The sequence below is a fragment of the Bradysia coprophila genome, unplaced genomic scaffold (genome assembly GCF_014529535.1).
Source record: "Bradysia coprophila strain Holo2 unplaced genomic scaffold, BU_Bcop_v1 contig_358, whole genome shotgun sequence".
Classification (NCBI taxonomy): domain Eukaryota; kingdom Metazoa; phylum Arthropoda; class Insecta; order Diptera; family Sciaridae; genus Bradysia; species Bradysia coprophila.
Genome location: NW_023503616.1, coordinates 4,321,507 through 4,342,201, shown reverse-complemented (window position 1 = coordinate 4,342,201; position 20,695 = coordinate 4,321,507). Strand labels below are relative to the sequence as shown.

The 20,695-nt window shown below is 33.2% G+C and overlaps 1 protein-coding gene across 7 annotated transcripts in view; it reads left to right on the top strand.

The window, feature by feature from the left end:
• Positions 1 to 19,500, top strand: part of LOC119081341 (alpha-protein kinase 1) — a 37,714-nt gene extending 18,214 nt beyond the window's left edge. For 2 of the 7 annotated variants that reach the window (XM_037190142.1, XM_037190140.1), the window contains exons 3-19: positions 1,046 to 1,107; positions 3,391 to 3,464; positions 5,823 to 5,941; positions 6,119 to 6,694; positions 6,873 to 6,953; positions 7,060 to 7,281; positions 7,345 to 7,453; positions 10,986 to 11,561; positions 11,992 to 12,612; positions 12,984 to 13,090; positions 13,159 to 13,383; positions 13,485 to 13,622; positions 13,688 to 13,775; positions 13,844 to 14,323; positions 15,512 to 15,660; positions 15,785 to 15,826; positions 17,521 to 19,500. In XM_037190142.1, coding sequence (XP_037046037.1) covers positions 1,046 to 1,107; positions 3,391 to 3,464; positions 5,823 to 5,941; positions 6,119 to 6,694; positions 6,873 to 6,953; positions 7,060 to 7,281; positions 7,345 to 7,453; positions 10,986 to 11,561; positions 11,992 to 12,612; positions 12,984 to 13,090; positions 13,159 to 13,383; positions 13,485 to 13,622; positions 13,688 to 13,775; positions 13,844 to 14,323; positions 15,512 to 15,660; positions 15,785 to 15,826; positions 17,521 to 17,628 — 3,777 coding nt within the window. In that variant the 3' untranslated portion in view covers positions 17,629 to 19,500. Of the gene's footprint in view, positions 1 to 1,045; positions 1,108 to 3,390; positions 3,465 to 5,822; positions 5,942 to 6,118; positions 6,695 to 6,872; positions 6,954 to 7,059; positions 7,282 to 7,344; positions 7,454 to 10,985; positions 11,562 to 11,991; positions 12,613 to 12,983; positions 13,091 to 13,158; positions 13,384 to 13,484; positions 13,623 to 13,687; positions 13,776 to 13,843; positions 14,324 to 15,511; positions 15,661 to 15,784; positions 15,855 to 17,520 lie in introns of all 7 variants that reach the window. The other 5 variants (XM_037190145.1, XM_037190144.1, XM_037190147.1 and 2 more) reach the window with 5 other exon arrangements.
• Positions 19,501 to 20,695: the final 1,195 nt, after the last annotated feature.

Sequence of the window (20,695 nt, the reverse complement as noted above, 5' to 3'; positions counted from 1 at the left end):
TTGCTGAAGCTTTTCGGTCTGAATAATTAAGTTATCGTGATAGGGATAAATCGAGATAAGTGGTTAACAGCAGTGTATTGAAATAACAGCAGGCTTGATCTCCATTAAATTTAGAGATTTCGGTTTCAGTTGATCTTTCGACATTTATCAAGTCCTAGCTTAAAAGTTCTTATTACGCTTTGAATCACTCCCGTGTACCCTACATCAAAATTCATTCAAAAGCCAACGTTTGTCTTTATTTTGCAACTCCATTGAGATGAAGAGGTAACGTAAGCACTCGACACGTTCACATCAACACATGCACCGTTTCTAAAATAGATTTTTTTTAGAAAGAAAAGTAAAAAAAAACTCGTCGAAAGTTCTAATGAACTTTTCTTTTGGCTTTGGTTATTTGGACTCAACGGTTGATCTTTTTTAATGTGTGTTTACGCTTCAAGTGTCTTAAAAAGAGATAATTTTAATTTCATTTCTACAGGTTTCTCGTATAAGATATATTGCAGACCATACGTACATTGTATATGTGGTTATACACATTCAGAATATGTATCGCTTTTAGTTCAAATGTTGCGTTGATTTGATTTAATTTCATTATGACTTACGAAAGAAATAATTATTAGTTAAAAAAGCGAAGAGGTACAGATAGAGATATATAGGTGTCTGTATAAATAATACTTTACATCAACTGTAATTGCGGTAGTTTTTGAACTGTAATCAATTGAATGAAGCCATACATTACGTTAATGTGCGGGATGTTGGTAAAAAAGATTTCATTGCATCAAGCACGAGTATAACATTTCTTTCTTGTCTGTTTGTAACAGTTATCATATAACAAATCGTGCCTTAATATCTTTCATGAATATTAGATAATGAATTGATTGATAAAATTAACCTTAATCAAATGTTAGACGTTTAAGCTGACTTTCATTGTGTTATTTAAGACCAGTATTATGTTTACATACAATATTGTTCTGGGATGTTAAAAGTTCCTCAACAATATTTTTTGTGGATAATTTCAATAATTATTTTCTTTTACATTTAATTTCAGAACTCTAGTCCGTTATGGGAAGATTTTATGGCAAAAGCAAGCAAATTACATGCCTGTTTACGGTAAGTTTTTTTTTTATAATTTTTGTTATTCACCGAACGCTGTTCATAAATAAATTAGTCTTTTATCAGCTATTTTTGTTTGCTTAGCATTACTTTATTTAACTTGCAAATTTACGTCACTTTATATCTGCTAAATTTAAGAGCGTCCTACATTATTATCTAAGCACATTGTTCATTCGTTTACGGCTTATATATCTTATTTGTGGGAAGTATACACAAAATTTTTGCCGAACTTTTATTGTTTATGTTAGGATGTTTTCTGCGATAAACTTGGGCATTACCGTCAATGTTGGTATAATATATTTCCGGCAAGATGACACGTTCGAAAATAAAAAAATTTACATTCAGATGAAAATTAAGTTAATCGGATAAGGTTTCACGCACTCGGAAGCTATTATTTCGAATGTTTGAGAAATTATTTCTTAGCATAGAAATTGCTCATCATCCGCATATTTACGTAGGCTCTGATAAAAAAAAAGATTTTTGATATCTCTATTTGATAAGAACAATCAAACATATGTCTCATTCATTGTCATTCAGAATTCACAAAAAATGTAAAATCTGGCGAAATTATCCAAATAAAACGTCCACAGCTCAAGTGATGTTGCAATAAGATACAAAAATCAGTGTTTGATTTTAGGAAAAACAAAATTTTAGAAGTTGAATCATATTCTATGTGCCTTATAATTACGCTAGGCTGGAGTATATTATGAGCAGTCAATATGCGCCGTGTGAATATTTTTCTGAATTGGGTTAAATGACGATAACATTTACCACTAGCCCATTAGTTACACTTACAGAATCGCATCATGTAATTCTGACCTTATACAAATACAACCCAAACATACGATAGTAATAACAAAAATGTTGCTTTTTATTGAAGATAAGCAGAAAGTGTTCTGGTTTCTATCATCTATCGAAAAAGAAGCTATGTTTCAGTTGATGGCCAGTACATAACCGAAAGTGTATCAATATCAACTAATCAGTTTGATTATCTTCATTGAATATGGTATATATATATATGTGACATATTGGCATTGAGACAGTGAGCGTAATCAATAATAATATTTCATAGGGTTTCTGTTTTAGTCATCCAGACCTGTATCGTTTACCCCATTGATAAAAAAGTTTTGGCGTTGATAAGTTCGATGAGAATTAATTATTTCCGGCCATATCTCGATGTCTGTATGCTACGAGTTAGTCAACTTATTTCCTAACTATCGCAATTATACTTGTCACTGTACGGATTGCTCAGCTCATGTTTTCAATGTTTCCAAATTTAAATTTTACAATTTGAAATAAATTCTCATTCTACTGTAAATAATCTGGTACACAATCAATGCGGGTCGGTTAATTATGAATCACTTTAAAGTATCTCATCATTTACAACAACCAAAATAATTTTTTTCTTTCCAAGGGTGAAACAAAAATGATGATGTGTTTTGAGTTGACATCACACCATTCTTTTGTTCTCCGCAATGGAAAAATTACCAGCATTGTTTAGCGACGAAAAGGGATAATTTAATTAAGTGTAGCTGAAAAGGGGTTTTCGCTGCCGGTATTCATATACAAGAAAGAAACGTTTTATGTGTTTATTAATGTTGAAGCTGCATAACAAGTGAGGTGAAAGTATTTTTTCAAGTTCAGATTATTTACGTTTCCTGTGAAAATGTTTTTATTTTGTAAATTGGTGCAGTTGATGATTGGATTTTTTTTACATTTGAATTAATTCATCGAGATGAGAGCTGTCAACTGATTCATATGATAATTTATCATTTGCTAGATTGTCTCGAAACATTTTTGGTTGTGGATTCGGTTTTTACATTATGAAACTGTGCCGTCACTTTGATCTATGTAATCAATCCATACACAGCACCTTTTGAAAAATGCTTCGTAATAAATTTTGAATAAATGGATACAATTGATGTGAGTAGTGTCATCCGAGGATTTATTTCTATCTATCCTTGCGGGACACCCATCGGTTGTTAACAATGACCGACAAAAATTATTACTTATCTATACCACAAGACGGTGGCATTTGAAAATGTTTTTTTTATTACAAATTTCGGATATTAATTTTTCTCTGACAGAATTTTCATTTTCCTGCTTTCTAAACACATAAATCAAACGTTCGTCATAAATCCAATATTTTCAGTTTGAGCAATGTAATATATCTGCTATATGTCTGATAAGTGAAGTCATTATACATTCAGACACGTTATTTTTCCAACTTTTTTTTTCTTCTAAATTTGTTGTAACATTTTTTCGAAACTTTATTTCTAGCGCTACCATACAGGCAATAGCGGCCTATTTGGATGCTTTCCAGAAAATCGCAGACGCTGCTACAAATTCAAGAGGTAAGTGCAAATGTACATTTCATTTGAAAATAAGGAGAGTAAAAAAGTCTTAAATTTAACTATCTCAAGCAAATTTCGTTTAATTGAATCTAACGATGATTGTGAATTTTATATATTCAAATGTTGAATGTCAATGTCGTTTGATTTAACTCTGGTAGAGTTAATAAAATCTGTTTCAATTCAATCATTTTGGAGCATCACTTAACCATCATTTGCATTTCGTTGAACTTTGAGCTATAAATCTTAAATACAATTTTTTTTCTTCATACTTTTATTTGAATTGATAACACGGACTTGAAAGACTTATACGCATGCAATGTGTAAATTATTTTTTTAACGAAATTTTATTTTTATTTTGTTCAGGGCCTATTTTTTGGATTTTTATTTATCTTTGAATTTGTTTTGAATTTCTTCAATAACTTGAATTTAGTGAAACTAAAAAATTGCCTTCATGAACTTCGGGAAGATATTAGGAAGTCCAAGAATTTTGTTTCCAAAGAATTGGCCCTGATTTTGTTCAAACTGTTTTTATCATTCAGTTTTTTTTTCCATAGTTGTAAACACGTTTATCTAAAATTTAGTCGTAAAATGTTTCATTTCCGTAATAATTTGCCAATATTATCGATTTAATTGTTTGAAAACAAAAGTGGCTCGTAAACGCATGCATTAAGATAAAATTTCAATTAAAAATGAGTTTTTTTCCTGTTGGTTATTAGAATATTTTAATGTTAATTGAATACGAATATTGGTATATCGAATAAAGACATTAAAACCGAAAACAGAAAAGGAAACAGATTTAATTACATTGTGTTATCGTATTCGAACTTTACGAATGACATTTTCAAGTTCAAACTTACATAAATTGTCATCTGCTATCGATAACGATAAGAATAAGCGACGAGGTAGAGGCAGTATGTACTATGTATCGAAATGTATATTAAAAATATTGAAGTAATAGATTTATTATCATACTCTACGACATAGTTCATTCAAATGAAGTAACAGATTTAACGATTTCGTTGCGATACGCTTACCATTTCAAATAAAAGCAAAAACTGAAACAGTTTTGAAACTTAACCAGATTATAAAATGTCTGAAGCACATACATTATATTATCGTATAAACATCATAGCCAGAGGACTTTCGTTTGTAAACATTAAAAAAAGAAATTTTTCGTTTTATTTTCGTTTCGGTTATTCGCTAGAAGCTTCGAATGGTTATTAAAATCTTATAATTTTATCTCGTTATTGAGTAAATTGAATGCACCACAGTTTTAAGATGAACATAAAATATCATTTTACATTTGCATTTCATTCGGCCAATTCAACAGCAGAGATGAACTAAATGCGAGAGGAGAACGACGGTATAAATTTGGTCACCAAAAGTACTATTATGTGTATTATTTACGTCCTCTTCCGTGACAAAATTTGGAACGACCCTGTTGGCAACAGGCTGTTGCAGTATTTGTTATTATCGTTTTTCCTCTCGGCTGAACATTCAGCTGAAGCCGTGAAGCTTTTGTAAATTATCCGTTTCAACAGAATAAAAGTTTCAAACTGATTACGGAATCCTTGTTTCAAAAGCATTTCTTTAGAAGCCATTTACCATTCAACATAAGCAGCAAAATTTCAATCAGCCACAATAAATAATAAATCCGCCACTGTGTATACCAAACCTCCACACATAACAAGCGAATCTGAAACGTGACCACCTCACATAGCGAATTAATTTTTCAGTGTACACACGAACCGTATACAGAATCCATTTCAATTATTTGAATATTTTGTTTGTAAACTGAAATATAAAAAAAAGTCTTAGAAATGCTATTGCTCGTTCCAGCGACTGAGATTATGTCCGGGTTATAAGATATTTTATGCACTCTTTATTTTCTGTATCACCGGCGTGTTAAATATTATATTTTCAATTGCTATCTTGTGTTACGCTGTTATGTTATTGTTCCGTGGTGTTTATGTCTTATTTCTTCTGAGATGAAACGAGACCTTAGAGTAGTGTGTACGTTGCATATATATACCTAACATCACGAACAAAAATTCAATTAAATAAAATTAAAAACTGGCCTAGGTGTTTTGTATATATATATATATTCGTACAGGGCTTTCGTTTTAAAGAGCAATAATGATACCAACGACCGAGTGATATTTATTTGATTACAAAGAATTAAATAATTAATACAGCAACACGTATGAATAATGCAAATTTTAAATTAATAATTAATTATGGCACAAACAATCATTTTAATTTTTTTCATGTTATTTTTCGTGCTTTCGAACAATTTCGTGAATAAAAAATTTCTTTTCTTTATTAATTAAACCGTTTTGTTGTTCCATTTTATCTCAGGTGCAACAAAAGAAATAGGTACTGCACTGACACGAGTCTGTTTGCGTCACAAAGCGGTTGAAACACGAATGAAATCATTTACCACGGCTATTATGGACTGTTTAATTATTCCATTACAAGTAAGTACTTATATATCACCGCTATTAATTTGTATAATCAATTTGTGTTCACCCATTTTTGCATACACAATTAGTCTGAATAAATGAATAAATTAACTAAAATCGAAGCTGATGGCTTATCGCCATTCATTTCGACTCTCTTTTTTTATTTCATATCTACCTTTTCTACCCACTCAGGATAAATTAGAAGACTGGAAACGTCAAGCAGCCGTCCTAGATAAAGATCATGCCAAAGAATATAAACGTTGTCGGACTGAATTGAAAAAGCGGTCAAGCGACACATTACGTTTACAGAAGAAAGCTCGTAAAGGTCAAACCGAATCGATACAATCACTCGTCGAAACATCGATGCACGACATAAATCAAAAAAGAGCTGAATTGGAAGATGTTGAACGGAAATCGTTGCGAGCGGCCATGGTTGAAGAGCGAATTCGTTACTGTACATTCGTAAATCTGTTGCAGCCAGTTGTTAAGGAAGAATGCGAAGTTATGTACGAATTGGGTCATTTGCAAGAGGCAATGGACTCAATTGCTATTGTTACGAAGGATCCAACCGTGTTGCCGCAATCATCGGAAGAATTAATATTGGAATCGAAAACATCGATGAGTTTATATCCAGAGTCGCCGGGCGGTTCGCATGGTTGTTCCAATTCGTTAGGTTCGAGAAAAAGTTCGGTGTGTTCAATAAGTTCAATGAATAGTAGCGGATCCAGTGGATCGCCAGGACATCAATACCAAAGATCTCTTTCACAGGTTAGTGTACAACTTGCGTAGTATAAGATATTTAGGTTTGTCAATATTGCTTTAAGCTATTGTTATCCAGACAAATTTATAATTTTTTAAGTTTGCGCCATTTTCAGTTTTTACTTTGTTTCTGCGTTACTTTCGTTTGTTTTATCTTTGTTTTTATTTTTATTTTGACTTCATGTAGTTAATCTCACCGGCATTGCGATTAAAACCAGGTGAATCAAGTGATAGCGGATTTTGTTCGTCTTCTGCACTTACATCACAGGTCATTATTTTATTTGTTTTTCTTATTATTTCTTTGGTTTATGCAGACCCGTCAGTGCGCTGAATGCAACAATTCTTTTTCTTTAACCTTGAAATTTTATTCTCAGACATCGACAACGTCTACAAATCCATCACATGCCGTATCAACATGGCCACCACATTCCCAAGACGCAGCTGCAGCTGCCGACCGTCCTCACACTATATCAACAGCATACGAAAAAGGTCATCAACGTCCTGCCTTAACAGTATACACCTTCCAAAGTCCAGAAGTGAATTCGGAAACGCAAAAATCACCAGCCAATATATTGTGTCGACCCCCGTTGCCAATCGTAAGCTGCGCGATTACTGTAGAAAATTTAAATGATTTTTCATGTGATTTATCATTGAAACAGAGATGTTCGTCGTTGGAACGACCATTATCATCGTCTACTGGTGCCAGAAACACAAATGTACAAACACCTCGACAATGTCCTTCACCACTCCCTGCCCACATTACTAAAGGTAAGATTGTTTTAATTTAGCTAGAATTGGTGATTTGTGATCATAACAAACAGAAAACTGTCTCTACTCTTGTAATACACACGTAATTCTGTTTCCATTTAACGTTCTCTATTGAATGAAAATAACACCACACCGTGCAGTAGAGTTAGTTGTAATTTGGTTTTATTACATCCCTTCAAATCAATATCAAATGAATGGTGTATGTCGTAATAATCGTGCAATCTTTTGGCTTCATTGGATGTAATCAATAGCTGTCGATATATGAACTCGGAAGTTAAGGGCATTTGGAAGGTTCTCGGTTGATTTTTATGCAATATAAAAGTGATAGAGAAATCGACGTTATTATACGACATTCAAGCCAAACAATGAAACGGCAATATTGTTTTTGTGTAGTGTGGTGTCCTGTCCATAATTGATTGCTGACTGACAGGAATCAATGCTGTTTACAAAATATTTCTTATATCTGGAAATTCAGTGTCCCTCAGTGGTTTAATTGTTTCTGTTTTTATGCTAAATAAAAAGACGGAATCAGAAGACCTTGAATTCTTTTCGATCCAAGCCGGGTGTGTATAATAGGGTGGAGCGGGAAAAAAATTTCGATTTTTTATCCAATTTCGACATCGTGATCCAGAATCAGTAACTCCCACTGATCATTTTTCCGAAAAAAGATTTTTTTAATTTTATGATTTAGGGGTGCCGCCGATGGTATTTTTGAGTAGAGTGTAAGGGATTTTTCAAACATTTATAGCGTAGAAACCTTTTCCGATGGGTTCAATGATCTTGGTCATAAAATGTCTAGAAAAGTCCAAAATTTATTTAAGTATAACATTAAATTTGAAAACAATCAATTTTGTGGACTTACGGCACTTCAAAGTTAAAGCTCTGTTCCCAACGAAAAATTGCATTATGACATAAATCAAATTAAGCGTTATTTAACTTGTAATTTAATGAGGAATTCAAAGCAAAAGAAATATTTGAAAAAAATTGCAAAATGTAGATGTTCTTGAACGTTTTGCATGAACGTCACCCTTTGTCAATAACATCTACAATCTGTATTTTTTTTCAAATAATTCTTTTGTTTTGAATTCCTCATTAAATTACAAGTTAAATAACGCTTAAGAGGCATCGGTACTTTTTCATACCACAAAACCCGAAAAAACGACCCGAAAACTGTCGATGCATCTCTTAGGAAGTCATATAAAATGATTCAAATATGCTTCAGGTAATTTGGACTTTCGCCGTTGAAATTGCGGTCTTACATTTTCCATAAATTAATAAAATTTGAACAAAATAATGAAATTAAAATACCTCTGTTTTGAGCTAAAATTTTCACAAAACTGCTCACTTTCCTGACAACACCAAAAATATCACAACACAAGAGCATACTTTATGAAAAACTGCCACTGATTCGGTAAGAATTGCGGTCACAAATTTTTTAAATAAACCTTTAAATTTCACAAATGTTAAAAAACAAACTGCAATAGGTTTAATAATAATCAAAATATAATAAAATGGCGTCACACTAAATCGAATCATTTCCGTAAAATGATTTCGAAAATGATGTCATTTCGATTAAAATTCTTCTTTCAGTAAAGTGGACATATGGGCAACCAAATTTTTGATTTAAATAATGAAATAAATTTTTGATAATTTAAACGGTTTCAGCCTTTATTATACGCTGATTACCAGTGCATACATCGTAGAAATTGATTTAAGCAAATAAGTGGCAGAAAATCTACATATTTTAGTCAAAATTTTGTGTGTTAAAATTTAAATTTTTGCGCTTTTCCGAATTTTCTAAGTTGTTTTGAGTTGTGATCGTTGGATGGAGCAAGTATCAATTGTTAAGAAGCATCATGTTGGAGTGTGTCTTAGGAGGAACATTTATGCCTCTTAATTTGATTTATGTCATAATGCAACTTCATACCGAGATTTCACTTCAAAGTTGATGAATTTTTCGTTGGGAACAGAGCTTTAACTTTGAAGTGCCGTAAGTCCACAAAATTGATTGTTTTCAAATTTAATGTTATACTTAAATAAATTTTGGACTTTTCTAGACATTTTATGACCAAGATCATTGAACCCATCGGAAAAGGTTTCTACGCTATAAATGTTTGAAAAATCCCTTACACTCTACTCAAAAATACCATCGGCGGCACCCCTAAATCATAAAATTAAAAAAATCTTTTTTCGGAAAAATGATCAGTGGGAGTTACTGATTCTGGATCACGATGTCGAAATTGGATAAAAAATCGAAATTTTTTTCCCGCTCCACCCTAGTGTATAAGCCCAAAATCATTTCACCTTTCAATTATGAAATTGAACATCCATCACTGTTCAAACGCATACTGCACTTTATCAAAAGACAATATTTATCGAACTCACCAGAATCTGTGTGTGCTTCGGCAAACAAAATATGGATGGTAAACGAATCATGACAACAGTTTATGCAAATAACGAAAAAATATTTCTATCGTTAAAATGGGAAAATCGCTTTGCAGCACCCAAGTGTCTTTTATTCACTGCGTCTAATGTAGATATAAAGTAGAGTCTGTTCAAATATTTGCTTTAGATAAAGTGTTTTCTTGCGTTCTTTTATTTTTATTTCATACATTTTTTCCTCGTCTCTTAGCCGATCTCGCCGATCTTTGGTGTGTTGTAAACATGAGACTCTCTTAAAAATTATATGCCTGGTAGTTGGTATGCATAGCCGAGATAATATCGATTTTTTGAATCGATCGAAAAATTGCATACATTTTTAACACAAATTTCAACGGAAATACGTCGTGACTTGTGGTTCTCGAGTATTTGATCAAGAATTACTCGAAGTATTTAAAATATGGGTCAGTCCAATTCCTCATGAGTTCACTCAATCAATTCGGTATTTATACACTCTTGTTGGTCTACCATAAATAATTTGCTCAAGAAAATGGCTAAAATCGTGTTATGGCTTAAAAGAAAACGTCTTGTCGTGATACTCATATTAGACGTAAATTGAAATTGCTGTTTGAAATTACATTTATTCATCGCACATTTAAGTCTTTCTTTGTTTGTTGGTTTAATTCATTCCTACCCGTATGAAAGTGATTTAATATTCAAGATACGTTGCTATTTAATGAAACTTTGTTTTTGTGCAAAAAACTGAAACAATGTACGTTATACACTTCATTTTCCTGGAAATTCTTGATTTGTTTTTCTACTCGATTGAAGATAAACATTTTAGCATAACAGAAATACATGCTGCAGAGACGTAAATACGTTATCCCACAAAAGATGTCATTGGTGTATTCTGTTAAGACTGCCATTCAAGGCTTTTTGTTTTTCAATGAAATCTTATCTTTTTCGTTCGACAAGAAGCATAGAAATTTTCAAATGATATATAGAGTATGACAATACCAAAGGTAGAAAATTTGATTCCAATGGAGTTAATAAAAAATTACATTTGTAGCTTCAAGCGAAGAAAAACCGAAATGATCCTATCCAAAAATTAATAAACTAACCGTTTCCTCCACTAACAAAATCGTTTTTACAGAGCATCCAATCCTGCAACCGACTTATGTTAACATGTCTGAATTGGCGTCCATGGCCGCCTCTAAAATAACTAACAACACAGCCAACCAACAAAACTCACTGCCACTTCAACAACAACACCAATCACAACAACAAACATCACAACCACAACATCAACAAATAAACTCACCAGTACTATCAACCGCATCGTCCCTTGTATCATCCGATTCGTCGGCAACGAATCATCATTCGTCACCGGATGTGTCAACGGACACAGCCACACCACAAAACTATTCCCCACAAACTAACGAAAGCTTACCGCAAACACCTACGGTGATCGGTTCTCAAATTGGTGGCAGCGGTGATGACTATTCCGATAGCGTAACAACTAACGATCATACTAACAACGAATCGGCCGGGGATAATGATTTCAAGAGTATCGGTTCCGTTTTAGAAAAACTTTCGTTGTTTGAGAGGCTTGAACAGAAACAGATCTTAAATAATAATGTGGCACCGTCGACTATCCGGGTCGAGGGGATCTTTAATCGGAAAAATGAAGAAATATACAAAGCGGTTGGATTGGCCGATAAGGATGCAGGTATGTTGGCTTGATAGTGAAAACTAATAAATTTGGGTTTATTACATGGGAATGTCTTTTTGGTATTGCAAAGTTGTTAGCGCGTTGTATCCTTTTTAATAAATTTAAATTGAATCATCAGCTTGCCGGAAATTTAACCTGTAGGTTAAATAAACATTAAACTGAGTCGATGACTACGTATAAAAAGGGGCCAAAGATGCAAATCCATTCATTGTGTTTCTGTGTTGAATTAATACCTACACTCGAGTTATGTGAAACGATACCAAAAATTCTTTTCGTATAATAAGTCCCATAATTTAGTGATTTGACTGCATGACAAATGTTTGACCGTCAGCATGGAAAGTACACTTGTTTTTTACACACAATTTTATTTTATGATTTTTTTTTATTGTTTCGTTGTTTTTGTCACACTCTTACTCCAATCATACAGACCAAATCTACGAAGATTCGATTCAAGAGCTGAACAATCTGATTGGCGAACTTGATTCCTTTCAAAAAGAGCACGAACTAAAGAGTCAAAACCATAGCCAGACAAATCATATCAACGACAAAGATTTCGATGCTTTCGATAAAATATCGGTGGCAAGCTCAAACATCGGTAGCATTGGATATTCGATTCAGAGCAACAATTCCAATGACTCCAAATTTACGTTCAATGAAACGGATCCGGCGAAATATTACAATGAAAATAGTTCCGGTTTCGAGTCGAATGCATCGGAGATCATTCATTGCGACAATAATTTCAATGACACCGAATCGTATCTGAAGGAAAATTCAGAAATTGTCGTACTGAGACGAAAGGGTAGTACGACCGATTTAAATGGGATGGTCGATGCGAATTTATCAAACGAACCTCTGCAGCGTTTGAGTTCATTCAAAAGCGACGGTTCGAAAGATGAATTGAAATTGTCGAATTCAAATTTACGGCGCGATGGTGGAGGATCGATCTCAAATATAGCGATTTGTGATACAGAAAATGAATTGAAAGTTAGTGCGGATGAACGGCTTCGAGCAAAACCGACTGTGACGCCGAGGCCAGCATCGTTGTCTGGTTTGTTTTAATTTTAAATTTTTATTTCAATTTCTTATGATTTCTATTTAGCTGGTACACAATTAGATTTCATTTTTTTTTTTTTTGTAATTTGTTGCTCAATAAACTTATTCACTCTACAAATCGTTGGAAAATATGCTTGTTCGTGGCCTATATTTGTTGCTGAAAAGTTAACGCCATTGACTAATGAGAGAGATCATTTTCATCTTACATTATACAAAAATTCATGTTTTTTACTTTTATGTTGTAGATTGAATATGTTTTCGATATAAATTTTGTCTCTTTCGATTACTTTTGCTGTAGATACAATTTAGCTCTTCCTAATTAAACATTCGACTTTGTGACTTACATTTTTCATCCTCAATTACCAGGTTGTGTTTCACGCATCACGCGACGGTCTTCCGTAAATACTACTAAGCCTCCGCCGCCGGTACGGAGAAGCTCCAGTGTTACTCCTAGTCCTCACGGTGGATTGAATGTGAGTGATACGATTTGACAATTATGTTGTCAGCATCTTTAATACAAACAATAATTTGAATTTGACAGAATTCTCCAAATATCTCGCAACAAAATTCAATGAACGCGTCATCCGAGAGTCTTCCCCCACCTCCACCATATCTACTGGACTCATCCGGTCGAACTTCACCGGGAAAAGTGTGCGAAACAGTGAAAGCATTGACTGAACTACGACATATGCCAGCGAGTCCTGGTGTTATTCGACGTGCACAGGCTTTGGCTCAATCACAGATGTCTGTTCAGTCGCCAACACCAGTAAGTGTCACAGAAAAAATATTGACTCCCATTTAGTTATTGCCCTGTGCACATCAGATTTTTTTATTTTTATTTTTTTTTGTTCCGTTTACTTCTCTTAGCCCCAACAATATTCCCAAAACTCATATTCAACACAAAAAAGTGATCACACAATACCAAACTCAAATTTCCATTACACATCACCATCACAGACTTCCAGTACACATACATCAAAACCTAGTGAAATATATCAAAATTCAGTGAGTAGATTCTCCGTCTGGTTACGCCAGTAACAAATTTTTCTCAATGTTATGTTCCATTTCAGTCACATAGATCGGCAAATGCATCACAATCTGGAATATACGCCCAACCAAAAGTATCCAAAGTTTCCAGCTTTAGAAATCCTAGTCCAGGTAAAACTTTTAAATTTTTAAGACCTCTTTTTGTGGCAACAAATCGTTGACTTTCGATTTTCAATCAGTTGGGTCAGCCAAACAACATCAACAAAATTCAAATTTAATGGCGCAGCTAAATGCGCGAATAACACCAAATAATAAGTCCGTCGAACATCAATCGCCTACCACAGAAAAGAAAATTTATGCTCAAAACCAAAGTAACCAAGGCTATCACACATACGACACGAGGAATAATGTACAACCAGTCAAACCACAACGAGCCAATCACCACAATCAGCAAATACAACAACAACAGCAACACCAACATCAACTGCAACAACAGCAGCAACTGCAACAACAGCAGCAACTGCAACAACAGCAGCAACTACAACAACAGCAGCAACAGCAGCAACTGCAACAACAGCATTACAACACAGCATCAGAGCCAATTTATCAACAGAGCCAATCAATTTACACTAGAGCGTCAGATCGAAATTATCACTACCAACAACAGCAGCTGATTCAGCAGCAACAGCAACAGCATCATTATAATCAATCAATTGATGGTAAAAACCAAATTTATTCGTCTCAAATACAGCAACAACAGTCACCCCATCATCATCGTCCACCCCATCATATTCATCAGAAAATTTATGTTTCGACAAATCCGTTTATCACTACGACTCAAACGACGTCACACTATCAACCTTCTAGCCAACTTCCAAGTTTCGGAAAAGAGTCTTCGGGTCAATACTCAACCACTTCAAGTAAATTTGTTGTTTTTTGCGAACGTCGTCGTGTGGCAATAAATTGTAACTTTAGCGCCAATGTGTTTTGCGCCAGTGTGTTCCGGATTATCATTTCTTTTTAACGTTTTCGAATTAGTTGTGTGCAAATTATTCGTTTGTGTGCTCGTAGACAGCTTTTTTTTATTTTATTTATTTTCCTTTTATTTTTCTGTTTGTTTTGTGCTAAGATGAACGAAAATCTTCTCCAATGGATTTTCGCAGCTCGAAAATGTTTCTGCATAGATTTCTGATTGCGCCTGGAATGATAAAATGTGCAATAGTTCTACGAGAATGATTCTGTGAAGAGCAACTTCATTCGTTAGTCCTTCCAATCAAAACTGTTTTATGAATGTTCTCTTCTAAAATTGTCTTGCTTTACTACACCAGTAACAGTGTTGAATCAATATAACCAAGTTGAAGACAGATAAAGCTTTAAGCTTCATTCATTTCTCCGTTCACAGACGGTGGAGCAGTAAAAAGAATAATCTGCCGTTGCAACCCACGAAGGATTTGATAATTATTTTACTAGTTTGGCTGCTTACGGTTCTACTCTTTGAGACTCTTTCATTACCGAATGATTTTATTGTGTCAGTGGTAAGCTAAGCGACAAACCTAGTGCCTTCTACGATGCACTAGAAGCTTAACTAGTAGCAGGCGTGTAATCTACCAAGGATACTTTTCTCGTGTGGAAGAAAGCTCTAAACTTAACTTCTTTACTCGACTTCATCCGATTCAATCAGTTATGCGGCAAGAAGTATCATCAGAATAATTCGATTATCTAGTGTCTTATGTCTTTTGATCCAAGACATTGATTCAGAGTCCAGTTTTGTTTTCCATTGAGAACTATTTTTTTTAAAGTCAAGTCAAGTCAATTGCTTTGCAGTGCTTTCCATTGATTTTGTTTTGTAATTTATAAACTTGAATCTCCTTCCACTTGAACTAAACGTATTTTTCTTTCCACATTAGATTACTCAACGAGCTACGAAAAATCGAATAATCAAAGTCGATCAAAGGTCAAAGTAGGATTTCTCGAAAATCTCAATGCAAAATTGGCTGAACAAAGACTTTCTGGGAAAGCTTTTGCTGTGCGAAATCTCATCAACAGCAAAGCGTTGGTAAGTGTTTCCCACTAATAAAAGCAAATTATTTTAGGGTTGAACGTAGAGCCGAGAATACTTATTTTCTTTTCATTGGACGTGAATTTATTTTTGTTTTTGTTTTACCAAATTTTTATTATAGCCGCGATCTGATAATAAAAGTCATATTCCAGTACCATCTGAGGTGAGATTTTAATGGGAATAAAATAATGGTAAATGTTGAAGCTACGGTTAAATGTGTGAATCATTTAATTTAGATTTAATATCCAAATTGATTTTTAATCGTAAAGTTATGTGCATTTTGAGATATTATTTTCCATTAATTTGAAAGTCACTGCTCTTTGCAGCAGAGCACAGCTTGGAAAGAATTTATAATTTTCATACACCGAAAGTTGGTTTTCTCTCGGATGTTTAGTGAATCGATGCGCTTGTATTTTAACTATCGTGATCGATCGCCATGTCTTATTCATGCTTTCGTCGGCTGTGGATTAAATAAAATTTTCACGAAATATTGAACGTCTCGTACACTTCAATATTTAAGAGACACATGACTCTTAACAATTCGCTCAATTTAATTCTCAATGATTGTTCTCCTGAGTCAATCTCAAAGCAAACTCTCAATATGCACATAACATTTTGTACACTTTTCGGACTAATTGGCTTTATTAACTACCCTAGAAAACTACATTGTTTTGCATTTAACCAAAGTTATCACAAATGAAACCGGTGAAAATTCGATTCATTTACCGAGTCCGAATTTACTAATTCCAATTGTCATTGTCCATTTCACTCATTCAACTTTTGTGAACAAAAAAAAAACGAGTAACGGATGTCAGTGAAATTTAGGTATGAATTTGCTTCAGTTGTTTTTCAGCTGGTCCACTCATAGAAACAAAAGTATTTATACGAGTGACATAGTTATGAAACGTATAAGCAGTTTGCATTAGACGACCAGCTGAAAAACAACTACAACAATTTATGTCTAAATTTCACTGATTGCACCTGTTAAATTAACGTTGCGACTAGGGATATATGGGATCATAATTTAATTCCTGAATCTAATTCTGCAACCAATTCATCTTTTAGTGGTGACACTTACCCTTCAATTTAATTTTTTTATAATCACAAGAATAGGAGTAAGTCTATTTCAGTCTATTTTTGGTAAAACTAAAATTTAAGATCAATGGATAGTAATTATAGCCTACATTTATTCAATTTTCTTTCAAAATAAGGTGTTCATCAAAAAGGCGCTCATTTCAGCATTGCTCTTAAGAGGTGGTCTACATTTGTTCGTTTCATATTCTATTTTCTGGAATCTTTTCATCCGAATCCTTTTTTGAAAAATGTTAGACGACAATAACCACCACGAATATGATAGCTTTCAATATAAAATAGATTTGGTTGTAGCAGTTTGACCAATTCTGAGAAAAGAACTGGTCAAACTGTCACAAATATGTCTATGTTTTATTGAAATCAGATACATTCGTGGTCCTTATTGTCGTCGTACATTTTTCAAAAAAAGATTCTCATGAAAAGATATCTGCGAAAATGAAATACGAAACGCACAAATGTAGGCTACAATTTTAGCTAAGCACCTCTTAAGGTGGAGTTTATTCCTAATTTCTCATACAAATGAAGAATGAAATGAATCTTCAAAAATTCGAAGATATTCATCGTCTTGAATTGACCTTTCATATCGAGAGCAATAAACTCTGGCATCATTTACTTTTGTCGTCGTTGCTAACCAATGACTATACCGTTCCAATACGATTTAATCATCTAAATTTCAATCATTGTTCTCACCCCATGGCTTAGGGTGTCCTAACCGAATAACGGAATCGACTGAGTGATTTTCTAACGACATAATTATTTTTGCAGCCGGATCCACGAATCTGCCATGAATCGCTAATGGATCAAATAAAACGTGGAGCAACGTTAAAGCGAAACAAATCGATAAACGACAGAAGTGCACCGAAAATACATTAAGCCAGCGCAAACATTGAACGAACGAAATAATAATGAAAAAAGAGTTTTTAAATTGGACATTAATATGACTTCAGGATTTATATACATTTTTAATGAACACATTTTCTTTTAGATTGCATTATTTTCCGGTAAATGTTTCGAAAAGAAATAATATTTTTTTATAGAAAAGTTTTAACACCGCATTTGGTCAATTCCGTAAAAGTGCGGCTAGAGGTTTTTATTGTATTCTTCGTTAGTCTATAAATAACTCAATTGGATTACGAAAGAAGAAGAAGAATAAAAGAATTGAATATTTCATAATTTTGTAAATTTTAAACTTGAGAATTTAAAACCAAAATAGATTTTTAGCAATAAAATGTAAAGTTCAATTAGCTGGGGAAAAAATATCGTCCGAACTATCAATTTTTTCTGGTCATTTAAGTGTATAGCCTTTGACACGAACACAATATGAATGTAAGCAACACTAATGGGTAAACATAAATCAAAAACCAACGACTTTGGCCAGTAAACTCTTTTTTCGCATAAGAACGACTTAGAACAACCTCTTACACACATCGACTGATTCTCATCCACCTATAGTATTCACCAAACCAATGTTCCGTCATATCATTTGAGAACTATTTTTATTGTGACCACTGATGCTTTAAAGTCTTAACTAAAGTTAAAGTGCTTCACAAATGTTACTAGAGAAGCAGACGTTTTCACCGCATACGAATGTTTTAGAAGGATTTACAGCCAAAATACGAGACTAGCCTTCAACGTCTAATGACAATGATAAAATTGATAAAAAAGTTAACATACAATTGATTGCTTTACCGTCCAAAAATGTTACTAAAACCTTTTGTAGAACGGCAATTTCATCAGTTTTTGGTGTCGAAGACAACAATAGGCAGCGAGCTGTGACTAGCGTTCTTTTATTTAGAAAAATGCCTTTTGAAACTTACTGAGGGAAGGACTTTGTATGAATATGTAAACGATGTAAAGGACTCGATAAATCAACTATTGATGTGGTTACCGTCTGAGAAAGGTTAATATGGTCTCGACAGGTTATAGATGTCTTTAAGTGAAAGGTCTTTAGAAACACAGATGGCTTTACGAAACATTTTGAAATGTAAAAGAACACTAGCCTGAGTTCGTGGCTCAGTATTATCGACATTATAGACAAGTAGAGTTGTTTCTGAAAGGTTCGAGGTTCGAGTTCATAAGGTACTTTTAATTGCAGACATCAAATTGAAAGACTGATGTAGTTCAACAGTTTGGTTGATTCGTTTTGATATTCATGAATCGTATAACGATGTTCTGTTTGTGTCATTTGTGTATCTTTTTTCGGTCGTCATAAAATAGACAATTTTCCCGTTCTATAACCAAAGCAAGATCTACAATAATTAAATTAGTAACGAAATTACCTAAACAAAAAATTAGAAAGAAAGAAAATAGACTCTAGCCAAAACATATGCAATAACAACAACAACAAAAAATATAGAAATTTTAAATTTTATATTTTAGCGCCAATCCAGTATCTATATTTTTATATTTTCGGTAAGCGAATAAAAAAACAAACAAACAAACAATGGAAATACTAAATTTTATACAGTTTCTTAGGATTAAAACAATTTGATGGACATTGTCAGATAATCTAAAATATGAAATAAAATTCAACGCTTTTTTGTAATCAAATAAAATAGAAAGAAATAAATAGAATTTGTACAACAACCACAGAATTATATATATATATACTACGACTGGTTCTTGTTAAACAAAATATACCCGTGAACGAAACACTATTTATCTAACCAAACTTACAACCTAACAATGAGGCAAAAACAAAAATTTATTCATTTAAATGAAAATCTAATTCGTAAGGGACGTATTATATTTAAAAAAGAAAAAATGATAAAAGAGAAACAAAAATATTAAATTATTTTCAATGTTCTAAGTTATTTAATGTAAACGAGACGATTTTATATAATTTAAAAGGCGACGAATGAAAATATATTTAATTTAAAACAGAGAGAAAATTTGTAATCAATTTAAAAATCTTCTTTTTTTAGATATAAACAATTCCTTTTTTTGATATATTTATCATTGTTTTTAATGAAAATTTAATTTATTTTGATGAGAAAACACATTTTCCGTACATATTTTCCGACTGATTTTCTAAGGCTAACCTATAGATTCTTCATTAGAATTCATCGTGTAAAATCTAAACTTTAATTGTAACAGTAAAATAATTATTGATTGATGTAGAATAAATTAATATTTGAGAGATTAAAAGCAAAATTGAAATAAAAATCAAATTCGTTTGTTTGTTGTCTGTGATTGCATTTCCAGCTAAAATGCATCCATGGTGCATCAAGGAGGCTCCCTACGATTCACTCAAATATGCGTCAGACAGAGCTGTCTTTGTATACCTGAGTAGTTCTCTCTTGCTAAATCAGAAAAAGATACAAAGTTTTGATGATGAGGTGGGAGTTTTGATAACCAGTTTTTAACTCTGAAAGTTAGTAGTTTCAATTTCGTTACACTGAATGTTATAGTATGTTGTGTTACAAGTATTGTAATGTTGATTTTTTCAGCACTAGACCCAAGGTTTTTGTGCCACCGAGAATTGAAATACGACGGATTTCAATATCGATAACTAGATTGAAATGTCCAAAATTACAACACCCGTTTTCATGGCTTATTACAACACTCAAACCAGTGTTGAAATGAAATTCGTATGAGTTATTACAGCATTCGTTTTAAAAAAATGCAAAGCAACGTGATCGATCAAATTCGAAGAGTGATTGTTTACAATGAAAATTCTGAATTTTTGTGCATTTGTCTATTTCAATTCTCGGTTGGCACAAAGCATGATGTGTTACACGTATTGTAATGAGATTTTTTCAGCACACGACCCAATTTTCCTTACTCGCTCCGCTCGTAAGGAAAACTTGGGTCTAGTGCTGAAAAAATCAACATTACAATACTTGTAACACAACATACTATTATATTTACTGAAAGCTTGTGAAAAGATGATGATTTGAATTATATAAACGTGAAAAAAGCCTTTAAACCCTGAATGGGA